This window comes from Ascaphus truei, chromosome 1 (genome assembly GCF_040206685.1).
Source record: "Ascaphus truei isolate aAscTru1 chromosome 1, aAscTru1.hap1, whole genome shotgun sequence".
NCBI lineage: Eukaryota > Metazoa > Chordata > Amphibia > Anura > Ascaphidae > Ascaphus > Ascaphus truei.
Genome location: NC_134483.1, coordinates 133,061,067 through 133,076,119, shown reverse-complemented (window position 1 = coordinate 133,076,119; position 15,053 = coordinate 133,061,067). Strand labels below are relative to the sequence as shown.

At 40.2% G+C, this 15,053-nt stretch overlaps 1 protein-coding gene across 3 annotated transcripts in view; it reads right to left on the bottom strand.

Annotated features, from left to right (window-relative positions):
- The window catches only part of ADAMTSL1 (ADAMTS like 1), a 943,111-nt gene that overhangs the window by 44,637 nt on the left and 883,421 nt on the right, over positions 1-15,053 (bottom strand). For all 3 annotated transcript variants that reach the window (XM_075594935.1, XM_075594947.1, XM_075594940.1), the window contains 3 exons: positions 12,421-12,548; positions 10,529-10,657; positions 1,035-1,214 (listed from right to left, as the gene is read on the bottom strand). In XM_075594935.1, coding sequence (XP_075451050.1) covers positions 1,035-1,214; positions 10,529-10,657; positions 12,421-12,548 — 437 coding nt within the window. The remainder of the gene's footprint in view (positions 1-1,034; positions 1,215-10,528; positions 10,658-12,420; positions 12,549-15,053) is intronic.

Genomic DNA, 15,053 nt, shown 5'->3' with positions numbered 1-15,053 from the left:
CTGAAATCAAAAAAGTAAACTTATTCCAATCGGACAACCAAATACCCTGCTCTGATCACTTTAACGAAAAAGTTATCCTGCACATGCGTGCTAATTAGCTCAATATCGCACAGTTATCACAGTTATCATTAGAAATATGTTTTTTTCTTTGTCATAAGGGAAAATATCGCAGATTTATTAACCTTCAGTGAATGTAGGCCTGTATGCCCATCTCTGTTCTGATGCTATTCCTATCTTCTGTATCCTGAAATACACACGTTTTATGGGGCGTTGGGCCATACTTACTAAGCGGTACATATTTACTTACGGCCAATTTAAGTAAATTGGCCGTAAAATGTCTTTAAGAACAGGAAGGCATCTTATGGAATAGCACCACTTAGTAAATATGGGCCATCATGTCTCCCTCCTGCAAAACTAGTATGATACTGATTAAAAAAACAGTATTAGATCTATCAAAGGAAAATCATGAAATAGCAAGAAATGGGATTTTGGGTCATATTTATTAAGTACAGTAGTGCTCTTCCAGAAGCCTTTATTCAACTGAATGGGAGATAAGGTGCCTTTTGGCACCAAAAAGAGTCTCATAGAATAGGACCGCTTAGTAAATATGTGCCTTTATACCTATGTATCTGTTCATATGCAAAACAACTAAGGCTAGGTCCCCGCTGCAGTCGGCGGCGCGCGCAACCGCATGCGCGCCTCCCACCAGCCCCTTACCTTCTCCGTAGGAGTCCCCGGTGCCTCCTCGCTTCCTGGCTCACTGCGTACTGTGACGCGTCAGCCGGCAGGGGCTACAACAGGGTTATGTTCCCATACGGCGACGCGTCACATGGTGCGCCAGGGAGCCAATTAGAGAAGGTGTCTTTTTTTTTTTTTGCATTGATTGAGCAGCTTTGTTTATACTAGAACATTTTATAGCAGCTTGATTAAAAGAGTAATTTATTTGCATAAAACGGTGATGCCTTAGCCTTAGGAAGACTAAAGAGGAAGTGACTCTACCCAAAGTCTCATTAGAAAAGTAACCATGGTCTTACCTACAACATGCAGCTGCGTGGACTCTGACACTTCCCCATGCACGTTGGCTGCCTTGCAGGTGTAAAGTCCCTGATCAGACATTGTTACATTTGCAATGGACAGAGAAGCATCACTGAGGTGAGAAGCAGGGTGCAGTTTGCTTTTATTTATGTACCAGGTGACCTCTGCTTCAGGGAGACCTAAAAAAATAACACATTGTCCCATTCGTGATTAATGTCAAGGACTTAATACAGTAAGATTTCCAACAGAATTTAATTCACTAGTATCCCCCCCCCTTTTTTTTTAACATAATTACACAACACTTAATAAAATCAAAAGGTTGCTGAAAGTGCACTGGTGTTATTCAGTTTCACACACTAGAACTGACCTCTGAATCAAAAATAAACACTGCAAAACCCGTTCCCTCCAACTGCACCCAAACATAGTAGCACACTACGGTGTATATCGTCGTTGTTGTAGAGGTAAAAGTCATTAACTACATTCTTTGAGTACTGAGGAAAAGGCGATTACATGTTCTTTTTGATATTATTTCAAAATCATACTTAATGAGTTTTATGTTTTGGTAACTCGGAACTATGACTAAATAGGCACTTAATTCGTTTTTCAATAGAAATATCAAGACATTCCAAGTCAGGAAGTGCACTTACAGTAGTGAGTTTTTGCCAAAAATGCACTTAATGAGTTTTACCTCTATAACAATGATATGTTTTTGATTCCTGCAAGACCAGTTGTACAAATTGTACCTACAGTATTTCTGTCAATGTGTGGTACGCTGCATAGGTTAGGGGACTTTCCATTGAAAGTACTTCCATTCAGCAGAGGATCTACAGTGCTACCTATTTTAGGAGGTAATTCAAGTTCCTGTTTGGGGTTGTTTCGGGCCGAAAACTCCCACTGACACCGATGGAGGGTTTTCAGCTAAAAACAACCTGAACTATATTGAATCAACCCCTTGATGTGCACAATATTGGCATATCCAACTAGTAATTAAGTAATAATCCCCGAAGAACAGGGCATTACTGGCCAATAATGCCCTGGCTGGAAGAGTTGAAGGCCCGAGGCGAAGCCGAGGGACTTTAACCCAGCCAGGGCATTATTGGCCAGTAATGCCCTGTTCTTCGGGGATTATTACTATTATAGGCTAAATGTAGACTTTTTTCATAAATAATAGACACTTTTGTATAGTTAAATAATTTTTTTATTAAAATAAAATGGTAAATACATGAAACCACCTCTATATACGCTTACACTGCAGATATCTATATCACACACTGCCGCCCCTCTGTGTACACACACACACAGCAGCTCAACACACACAAACTGCTGCCACACACACACACACACACACACACACACACACACACACACACACACACACACACACAACACAGCACCTCTACACACACAGCAGCTCTACACACACACACACACACTGGAGCTCTAGACACACAACACAGCACCTCCTCTACACACAACACAGCAGCTCTACACACACACACACACACACACACACACAACACAGCAGCTCTACACACACACACACACACACACAACACAGCAGCTCTACACACACACACACAACACAGCAGCTCTACACACACAACAAAGCAGCTCTACACACACAGACACACAAACTCTGCTGCTACACACACACATGCTACACCCATAAACACTGCTGCTGACACTGATACACACACACACACACACACACACACACACACACACACACACATCAGCTCTACACACACACAAACTGCTGCTACACATACAACAGCACAACACAACACAACACACACACACTAAAAAATGCAGCCACTTACTAAACTTTGCACTCTCCCCCCCCACCTCTACACACAACACAGCACCTCTACACACACCCCACACACACACAGCACTGCACCTCTATACGCAACACAGCACCTCTACACACACAACATACACACACACACACACAACATACAAAACACTGCACCGCTATACACGGCACCTCTACACACAACACAGCACCTCTACACACACACACAAACTGCTGCTACACACACATGCTACACCCATAAACACTGCTGCTGACACTGACACACCCACACTGGAGCTCTATACACACACACACACACACACACACACACAGCACCTCTACACAGATATACAACAGCACAGCACACACACTGCTACGGATGCACTCACACACTAACTCCAGCCACAAAGAAACTGCAGACAGCCACTTACTTCTTTGCAGACTCTCCCCCCGCCCCTCTCCCCCTTGTCTCAGCTGTTCTGAAAGCTGATTGGCTGCAAATAAACACATTGAAAACTACACATTCTGCTGCTTAAATTCCGGGCATTACTGATTGGATAATGCCCGGAATTTTAACCAATCAGAGAGCAGGGTTTTCAATAATGCCCTGAATATTACTGCTTTAGCCTATAATGTTGAATAAGGCATTTATATCGTAAACCTACATACACATAGAAGATAATAGGCACACACTTAGAGATAAGGTCTTATGGACCAAGTGCCAGGTAAATATTTGAATCCCAATTCAGAATAGAATTGATTTATATAGTAGCAAAGAACATGAATCCCTTATCTTCTTTTCAGTGGTGAAAGTGTGGTGCGGCGTGTGGTAACTTGTGGAAGCAGATCACCGCTACATTTTAATTTATCAGCCAGGAGCACCACAACATTACTATTTGTAAAGTTATCATCCACATCATTTTTAAAAGTGATTTATTATGCATTCTGAAAGACTTTCCCTTTCTGTTTTTAAGAGCATGAATATAATGCAAAATAATGCACCCTTCAAAAGTCAAAGAACATTTTTGAGAAACTGTACACTACTATTTTAAGTCACTTTGGTTATTGCCTCTGTTCATAACATAATAAATACCACACCGCCTTACTGTACTTCAGGGTGTAGGAAGAGACCCGCAGAGGAACACAGTTGTAACATACTTGGTATGTTTTCCCAAGCAACACCACTAGGTGGCAAAAGAGCATTTTAAAGCCCAATATCCTTTCTCAATAAGTAGTGAAGCTGTTTCCCAGGGAACAGCTCCATGCATATGAATGGGACTAAAATCTTCACAAGGGAGCAGCTTCACTAAAAGGCCTAAATGTGTTACTGAACACCCCAAGTACATTTGAAAGGACAGATCAAAATCGGAGGACTCAAACACTGACATTAACATTCATTTAATAGTAAGCCTACACTGGGCTTGAATGTGAATGGCTGCAAATATATAGATTATCCTACTCTATGGAATGACTCAAAGTCCCATTCTTGGTTAGATACTAGTCCAATAAATATTTTTATTTTATTTTGAAACGGTTGTTTTGAACCTTTTCATCCCAATCATAAGCTTTGTTGTCAAATCCTCTAGCAGTTTTCTATTTCAGAGAATATATTTATATAATTTGTGCAATGACTCCTAGAATATCAAATTCATCATTTTCTTAAACATGCGTTGTACTGTACCTAATCCCAAATCACTTTGACATTCTTATCTCGCTTACATATGATCTCTTTATTAGTCTTTAATTAAATCAGTGTAGCATGTTGTATATTGTATGGTTATCTGTGGCTCTTTATAGAGCCTATATTTAAAAAAAGCTTTTAGATTTATTTGTAAGCAATTTAACAATTGTAGCCCCGCTAGGGACTACTATTTCAGTTAAGCGGTTAACGCCTTAAAGGGTTAACTGTGTGGGATCACGCAGGATAACGCCCCTCTCCCATCACATGGTGTAGAGTGACTTGGCAAGAACGAAGCCAGCCCCCCTGTATTCATGTGACCAGTGATGTCCTATCACGGTATAAATAGCCTGATAGAAGGCTCTAGGAGTTAGGTTCCTGGGAGTGGCAGTTGGTGGGCCTAACAGTGAAGGAGTGTAAATAGGTTTCAGTGTATAGATAAGTATATTAATATTGTTCTGTCCCTGTTTGTTGTTTTGTAGTTAGGGAAAGTGCCCTGTCCACCAGTTAGCGTCCATAGTAATGGATTTAGATAGCTCTCTCGATTCACCAAGAGGAAGCATACATTGTATGTCCCAATGTGATTCTCCAAGTAGTGGCCCTGGGGCATAGTTGGATCAGCGAACTCAGACCTAGTGTGCCTAGAAGAGGCACCCAGTATTCAGCACCGGGACACTGATCCCAATGTTACGGAGAGCTGGGCTAATCCCAGAAAAGGGCCCAGTTAATATGGAGTATAACTGGTGCTATTCAGGAGATGGCCACTATAGCTAACATGTGAAGGAACTAGCCTAAGTAGCTCCCTAGAGTAAGAAGAATGAGTTACCCAGGGAAGAAGCATTGATGTACAGTACAAACGCAGTAATGTCATCAGTTTGTGTGTGTAACGGAAGAATGTTTTATGTGAAGAGTATTATCAACAGCAGTCAATAAAGCTCGTGTTTGTTCTATAAAAGTTCCTGGCACCCATCATTGTTCCATCTACATATCTACGCTCAGCTGAATCCAGCACCCTGACAAGGCATGAGAGATGAGCACAGCTATGTATATAGTAGATCTGATGTAAACTCCTTTAGAGCAGAGAAAGGATGGTTACACAAACATAAAAATAATGGTGGACAATGCATGACATGCCTTGCTTTCACATTAATGCAAACGTAATATACTGATAGAATTACAGCAAAAGATTCAGTCACATGTTATAATGAAGTGCAAGAAATATCTATGTTAACTCAACAAGTGCAGCATAATATAGGCCTATACAGCACAACAGGGGCTAACCTAGCACCATAATGTACTCTACACTATTAGTCCATTAGCAGTGTGCTCAGAAATTGGGCCTGATAATTGCGGGTCTAAGAACTGTTAAAACTCCAGAGGTTGTTAGCCCTTCAGGTTGCTATTTCTCAACCTCTCAAGCACGCTGCCCTCCTGGCTCCACACTGAAGTGCAGAAGCACTTTTGCTGACAGTCACAGATGCCAAGTCCATATTTACTAAGCAGTCCTTTTGCATGACACCTCTCAGTACTGGATGATGCCTTCCAGCCCATTCAATTGATGGGTCGTAAGGCGTTCACAAGAAAGTGTCTTATGGAATTGCGCCTTTTGGTAAATAGGAAAAGCTTTCCCTCCACATAGGAATGCAAATAGTAATTTAGCTACAGAGGAATAGCCCAGGGGGATTTCACTGCCCTTACATGGATGAACTCGGTTTGAATCCCAGTGTCAGCTCCTTGTGATCTTGGGCAAGTCACCTTATCCCCCTGTGTCTTAGGCACCAAATTAAATTGTAAGCTCTGCAGGACAGAGACTAATTTGGCCTGCAAAAAATCTATGTGCAGCACTGCATACATGGCCTAAGGCAGAGGAGCAACCGCCAGAGCCACTAACAGGTCAGGTTTTAAGGATATTCCTGCTTCAGCACAGGTGGCTCAATCAGTAGCTCAGTCATTCTGATTGATCCACCTGTGCTGAATTTGCTGAGGTCATTGGTCTATTAAATAATATATGTAATATGCATGTAAAGTATACATACATACTTATATAGGCAATGCTTTTTTTCCCCCAACATATTTAAAAACACTATGATGTAGTAAGGTTGTTGTGGAAAGTATGTAGTCCATCATTCTTCTAGTAGAAACACATTTTAAGTCACATTTATTATTTGCCATTATCGGATTGAAAGAGAGGAAATGACCAACTATGACTAAGGGAATTGGGCTTTTTCCCCATTATAGGAGAATAGAGACTGTAATAGGATCACAAAGGGCAAATTAGCAGAGTTACGACAATAACCAAAATAATAATGATCATTAACTATTACCTCCGTAGTAGGAGGTGCCAGTATCTGCTCGCCTCAGCTACCAGGGTTCACACCCTGTGGGCCAATAGGAAGCTGTGGCGTCATCAGGTTCGGCTTCCTATTGGCCCGCGTGACATCGGAGCTTTAAACCCAGCTAGCTCAGCTGGAGCAGCTACCGGCACCCCCTACGGAGGTAAGTATCTCTGGAAGCAGGGGATTCCCGGAGTTGAAATGAATGGTGTTCAGCTCCAAAGACCCCCTGATTTTATCCTGTTTAAAAAAAAAAAATGTTTAAAAAGAAAGCGTTTGGATTGCTCTTTTAAGCAAATCACTACAGATAACTCTAACTCTGTGCTTTTAAGTTTTACCACTACATCACAAATGAAATATACAATGTATTTACATGACATCAAAAACTATTTCGTATTTGGAGAGTTCAAATCCCACTTTGGCCGCCTATGCTATGTGTGAGCTTGGGCAGATTTTTTCTCTGGTTACCTGAGTAACAACAATAGAATTGTTCTCTCTGCTGTTTGGAGGCAACCTGGAGGTGTCTACCCAAATACTTTTGCACAGTGACTATACAGTATTTTGGAACTGATCGCAACGAGGTAATTACATTATATACTGTGCAAGCGAAAACATTGTAGCAGCATGGCAATTGGTTTCTGAATAAAATATTATGAATCAAAGACAGAAATCTCAAACTCACTATCTCTACAAACTCGCTACATTTAACCTGGATCAAAGTTATTTCACCGATATGTAGGCGACTGAAAAAGGAGGTATATAAGTGAATGCCAAAGGGGTCAACCACTAAATCCCCATATGTCTAGCACTTCTGCTTTTGTCCTAATATGCAATGTACAGTAGTGAACACTCAGGAAAATAAGTTCTAGACTCTAGAGGGTTACACAATTTTCTCTCTTTCATCATTTGTGGCAGTAGCTTATCAGAGGAGCCTGTCAACAGCTCAGTCTATTCTACTGTCTCTTGGCACTGGCAGCAGGAGCCAAATGTCATACTTATACATGGCAGCTCCTCCATCAATAGCCTATTTGCTCTCTGCTGTGTACTGGGAACATACAATAAACCTTCAAATCTGTCTGACCCAGTGGGGGCCATGGTGATCCCACCACTGAGTTATCTTGTAAAGTCTGCATTGGGATTTCCCACGTGGTTACATGATAAGGCAGCATGTCAATGTTTTATGTCTCCCTACCATGACTATGCTATACTGTATGATGAAACTGAGTATATCTATACTACTGTACATGTGTCAGACTCCCAACATCGCTTTGGCATAGAGAAAATATAACAATACAGTATACAGTCTGAATCTTGCCAGGTCTGCCATGTTGACTTTGGGTACTGCCTGGCCTGCCTGTCCCCTAACCACAGTAAGAACCTTTCCCACTTTGGTGATTTCTCTATTGAACAAGCTGAAGAGAAAAGTAAAGGTGAAGTGTGAGGTACAGTGTTGTGTCTGAAGCCCAAATAAAGATAGTTAGCTCAGAGGGGAAACTCATTGTTCCTACAGTATTCTGTAATGTGTGTACAGCATTGTGTAGTGGCACAATACATGAATGATATATTATTCACAGTTAATAATATTAGTGTTATGTTTAGATGGTTCAATGTGCACATTCACATGCTCTACTGCTTTAGCCCTTAGATAACTGTTAAAGTAGTGCTACATTGTCTGATTTGAGGAGAGATTAATCCATTGAAACAGGGAGTTCAACTTAACTTGAAAGAAAACTTACTTTATTGTTCAGCTACAACACCAGAAAGTGCATATTTGCTTTTAATGAAAACCTGTTTTTATCGACCCCCCCCCCCAAAAAACTAAGAACTATCAATTAAAAGAAATTCCTTACACCATTACTTTGCCACCTCTCCAATAACTTGTCAAGATGGTCATTTGCCATGACAGAGAAGTGAATAAACCTCATTAGCTTAATACAGGGGTAGAACAAGCAAAATTAATAATCACAGATGTCAACTCTCACAGACTTTATGTGAGCCGGACTGATTTGAAATTATCGCACAGATTTTTAAAATCAAAAGGGCTCAAAGACTTCATTGCAATCTCACTGACAGAAGTCAGCACTTTTCCCATGAAAATGTATATTGTGGATTCAGCGCCCTCAAATCTCACTGGTTGACATCTCTTCACTCACGCTCCCTGGAAAGTCCCAATTGTAAATAAAAACATGGAAAAAATTGTCAAACTTTACAAAATAATATAATGTACTGAGTCTTGAAGTTGAAGTTTTAATTTTTTTCCCCAGCAAGATGTAATGGATTACAAGTTAATGTCATTAGTTAAGTTTAGTACTACATGCTGTGATACCTTTAAGTATTACTCACTAGCATGACAGCCTACTGTATGTTTTAAATAAGAAACACAAAAAGCAGTTTAAAAATCATCGACCCATCCTAGAAAGGGTTGACATCCATAACACTGTCTGGCACACACTGTTGCATTGTATGACGTGTTAATCCAATGGTTCCCTGAATCAGTTTTTTTATAGGGCCAAAGCGCCAGTGTGCGACAGTGGGAAAAAAAACTAATGAGGTACTGCAAAGCACACAGTGACTTGTGCCTCGATTTTCTACAGATTCCCACAGATCATTCTTCCTACATATTCTGGGAAACATCACATTAGACTCTCTATTTAGACTTGTTTACCCACTGTGTCCCGCTTGCTTCTTTGTGGGTTTTGACTTGTTTTAAACCAGAGCCTACAAAGAAAACTCCTGACCCCTGTAATTGCCACCACTTTAGAAATACTTTAAACAATCCTAAAATAAGGAAATAGCAGGAAGAGCTTGAAGTTGAAGGACAACCCAAAAACGTATTGAAGAATGGAAGAAAATTAACCTCTTCTGAGCAAGCGTGCGTGCAACGTATAAAATATGACTATGGCACAAGCGGAGGCAACTCACGTGGACGTGAAGATGTATTTAATAAAAAAAGATTGACTTTTCAGTTCCTCTGAACTTTTTTAAGATCTAAAACACCCTAATATATAACATTTCTAACATATATGCTCCCTATATGGACTGAATGCAGATATTTATTATAGAACTTTTTAGATTTTTTCCTCACTACTACCTACAGTATGTGGTCACTGTGCTTACTTCATTACTAGAATGCCAGTCAACATATTGGTGACATTTGTGCAGAATTTACCTGCGACTTCAATGGGAGAAGGGGGGGAGGTGAATATTAGGGGTCTTTATGTGTTCTGTATCTTGAAAATAGAGTGACCAAAACGATGATCCTTTACATCCTCGCTTTACATCTACGTGAATTGCCGCAGTTAGTTCTGTCTATGACAGAACTCTTCTTGTTGCTGTGATCCCGTGGCAGGACTTCAGGAACTGTGAGTGCCCCACCACCCCTATGTTTTATAAACACATACACGCACACAAACACAGAAAAACACACACACACAAACACACACACACATATATATATATATTGTATGAATCACCTCCTCGTGCTGAAAGACAGCTCCTGCCTCAAATCTATTAAAAATATATATTTCTAATATATGGATATATATATGTATATACAGTATTTGCAATTTACAGTATGTCTGTGCTTTAGCAGATAATTCTTCTTATGTGGGTAGTATACAAAACGTGATCATTTGAGTATGTGTAAATCAACCATAAAGCTCTGGATACACTTCTGGTTCATCTTACCTGCTACTTGACAGTTGATGGTTACATTTGTTCCCTGCATGGTCTTCACCATGCTTCCCACGTCGACAGTGATGGAAGGAGTGTCTGCGTTGATAAAATTAGCCCTGGAGGTCTTTATTAGTGGTTTCCCTGAATACAAAAAGCAGTCAGTACATCATGCCAGCGTGACAGTGCAGAGGTTCAAAGAATGTGTACACAGGGGTATTGAAGTTAAATGGAACCTGTCGTTCAACAGCAGGTCATCCCTACAACCCATATTAAAAGCAATCTGAGCTAGGCAAATATAGATGGAGGAAACCACAGGACAGCTACCATGGCTTAAAGAGTTTCATAAAAGTCTTTAGAGGGGAAAAGAGGTCAGGAGAGCACGGGTGAGTTCTCACCGATTTGTGACACACGTGATTGATGTCTTTTATCTACATGAAACACGAGAATTACTACATTTGTTTCAAATTCAGCCAGTCACGTTTCCAAAAGGTTTCAATGTAGGCATCAGCTACATGATTTCAAGTTAGAATGAGAAGCAGGAGAATGTAAACATTACCATAAAACAGAGTCAAATCTGTGAATTACTTGTCCACATATATTATGGAGCCAAGAAAATGTGATGACATTTAGAATGCAATCTTTTTATTATGGCTCAAGTTCTTTACTTGTTAACTGCACTCTGTGTAGGTGACAATATTTTATGGCATTATTGACCATTTATCAGACAATATGCAGAATAACAGGTGCTATAACAGAGTCAGTGACACATGGAACTGTTCTCCTGTTGGTGTGCAGTGGATTCCTTTCCTCGTGGGAGGTGGTGAGCTGGATGCTTGGTTTAACACTTGTAAAATCAAGTAAACTAGCATTCACAAAAACACGCCAACTCAAACCACCACCGCACAGAATATACAGTGTAAATAAATACTATTCACGATGAAATATTCTACAACAGATGTTCTATTTTGAGTTTCAAGGGCAGGCACCAGCTTTCATTTCATAATAAATAGGAAACAAAAATGGTGTTTATCCTTTCACTGCTGCAGAAGCCTGTAATGGGTTGCAGGCAAATGTGTTTTAGGCACCTCAAGCTTTGGAAAATGTAAATATATTCTAATAGGGAAAAATGTTTGTGGTCGTACAATATACCACACTACAAACCAATTCTGCTGACATTTAACAAATGAACAAAAACTCATAGAGATGCTTGTTGGCTGCTGATTTATTAACACTCTACTGTATCAACTGATTTATAAAGCCAAGCTTATTGTTTAGAGAGTTATACTGAATGTCTTCTAAAAAAAAAAAGCTAATTTTCTTTTTAATATATTTAACATTTCATACTGTGGTTGTACCAATGAAATGGAAAAGTGTACCTACTGTAAGTTTAAATGGCTTAGGTACAGTTCAGTTGTATTTCAACACAACAACAGGTGCCTCGTGTCATGTGTGGTTCTGAAACGCGGAAACGTCTAATTGTCTCATACAGTTCTAATGTCTCCCTTCTTATCAGTCTAAGCGGCTTTCTATATAAATTACTATTTAATTCAGAAGGGAGTTCAAATCCCAGGTTAAAATAGAGATACCTTGTATAGCAAAGTATGTTTTGCTTAGGTGCCATAATTCATCATTATTAACTCAATGAATTATTATACCTCATGATTTCTATGGAAGACAATTGTCCAGCTCCTCTTATTACGAAAGACTTTCACACAAGAGTAGAATTATTATTTTTAATCATGAATGATCGTGACCAATTTCCCTTTGCAAATAGGAGCTCCACAATTTAGTGAAACTTGCTTAAAAAAAAAAGTAGGGTAAATAGGAATCGTACAAACAACAGAATGAAAAGGGGATTATAAGGTACAAGGTAGAAAAAAAATCAGGATGGGATGCTGACGTACCTGCTAGAGTAATAGCGATAGAGACAGATGCATAGCCCAAGGAGTTGGTGGCATTGCAGGTATAAAAGCCGACATCAGCTTCAACTGGCTCCAGAATCTGCAGCGAATCATCCGACTTGAGAAGGATTCTGATCAAAAGATAGAACTCATTTATGAAACTAGATGGAGAAAGTTGCTTCCAGAAAATATCCTGTGTCTTTTCAACAGATTTATTCCTTGTGTATGAAGAAACACTTTGACGTGTAAAGACTGAGGGCTACCGTATATTTACCAACTGACTAATCACTGTGCTTCACACAATGACAACCCTTCCGTCTCCAGTGACATGTATTGCTAGGGCCACTTTGAATAGGGGACAACAGTACTTTTTGCTATACGGCTAAAAACAAAATAATTCTATGTATCCCTTTATTTTGGCTTCAAATTGTGTACAGTACGTCTTCCATGTATGTAGCACAAGATAGCAAAGAGTTTTAGATGTCATGCTGGACTAGATAAAAACGAGATTTTCTGCAGATGATGAGACCAGCATGAACATACCGTTTCTTCATTGCTTTACATGTGCTCTTCAATGGGCAGAGAGAACGAAGGGAGGTACTATGCCATAACTATCTCAATTGTTCTTGCATAACGATTTACTGAACCACAACAGAAAGTGCAACGTGTTAGCTATCAGAAATAAAACTCTCAGATATTTTTATAAATAAAAAAAAGTAATGTTTTGAAGTATACGTTTAGCAAAACAAATTAGATCTCTGTTCAATGCATCTGCAGATATATATGAATTGAATGTTCTGTTGATAAATCAATTCTGGTTCAAAAGTCTGAGGTCTAGTGCTACACCTAACTTGACTTTTTATATAGTTAAATATATATCTGAATATCTTCTCATAAGCAAGGGTCATTTAGTTTAATTCTTTGGCCAAAGCATTTTAAGCCTACAATCACATCACAGTATGGCCCATGTGTAGGTCCTAACACTTCTGCACCTGCAAAACGCTCTCATAGCCTCTCAAATGGAGGGAGAGCTGTCTTTAACAGACTGGTTATTTACAGGTGCTTAGCAAGAACTGCAATGAAAAAGGTGGGGTGTGAGCTTGGAAACAGGGAGGAGGAGTCACCAACCTCCATGTTGTTTTACCAACTGAAATTAACAAATACACACACAGCCCCTGTAAGCTCAGAACCCACATTCACCATATCATATATAGGGTGTCTCATTGAATTAATAAATATGGGTCTTTATCTCAATGTCACCCCGAAGCATGAAAATTAGATAGTAAGCTCTGTGCCCATAAATGTACAGGGCAACTCTATTATGCACTTCATCATGTGCACTACCAGTGCTAAGCAATATTTAACTACTGAAAGGCAGTGAACGTCATTTTCAGATTCAATGCAACTTCATACCGTGCATTCCGGAAAGAATTATTGAAGTAATTCAGGAAAGGATTAGAAGGTGATAAAATCAGCATTGGCCCTTTATGACCGACTCAATCCATTGTGAGGACACAACTCTTAGAGCTGCGCTGCTAAAGGATTCCACATTATGTACTGATCCATTTGTAACTTAAAAAGTGGCCTTGGAGCTTGCCATTTGTTATTGTGTTTTTTTGTTTTGTTTATTATAATAAATGCAGCAGTTCCTTGCCTTTAAGGCAATGTATTATCTAAGCTGCGGATGGGCAAAGATCCTGCTTCCCATGGCAGACAATATGGCCGCCTGTTTCAGAAGAGGAAGTGATGTGGCTTCCTAAATGCTTACTATGGAACCCCATAAAACTAACAACATTACAATTCATTAAACAGGGAATAAATAGTGGGGGGAGCAAATACAAATATGCAATAAGTATTATCTAATACTGCACAGCTGATTTATTAAAAAAAATAAAAAAACACAAACAGGATTCTGAAGGTACAGTAATGCTGCTTAAAAATATATGGCACCTGGTGGAGTGCTGATCCACTGAAAAACAATGGATGGATACCAAATTGAGATCTGTTTCAATGTAACATGCAGCTCTTTGTAATTGTTGTAAATATATATTTTTCCCTGGGGGAACAGGCACTTACAGAGGTCCCACGCTTTCCCCCAAGGCATTTAAATTAAATGGATGGGGATCGCTTAAGGCCTCTGCCACTTCACTTACCGGGATTCAGAGGCTCGGTGTGACGCGTCACTATAGCAGCACGGTGTCAAATGAGGCTGCGGGATCATGTGATGTCACGTGACCCAGCAGTGTCATTTGACGCCGGTTGCAACATGACGTCACAAGACCCCGGCGAAATAGGTAAGGGGGGCGCGAGCATGGGGGGGGGAGCAGGCAAAGGGGCGAAGCTCAAATAGTTTGCGCACCCCTGCTCTACACCCACTGACACACACACACAGCTGCCCCCCTCTAAACCCAAAAAACACACTGCAGATACAAACACCAACTAAACAGACTGCTGCCCGCTCTATATCAACAAAACACACACCAGCAGCCACCCTCCCTCTACACCCACTGCAGTCCTCCTGTAAACCCACACACTGCAGACACACACACACACACACACACACACACACACACACACACACACACACACACACACACACACACACACACACACACACACACACAACACTCTGCACC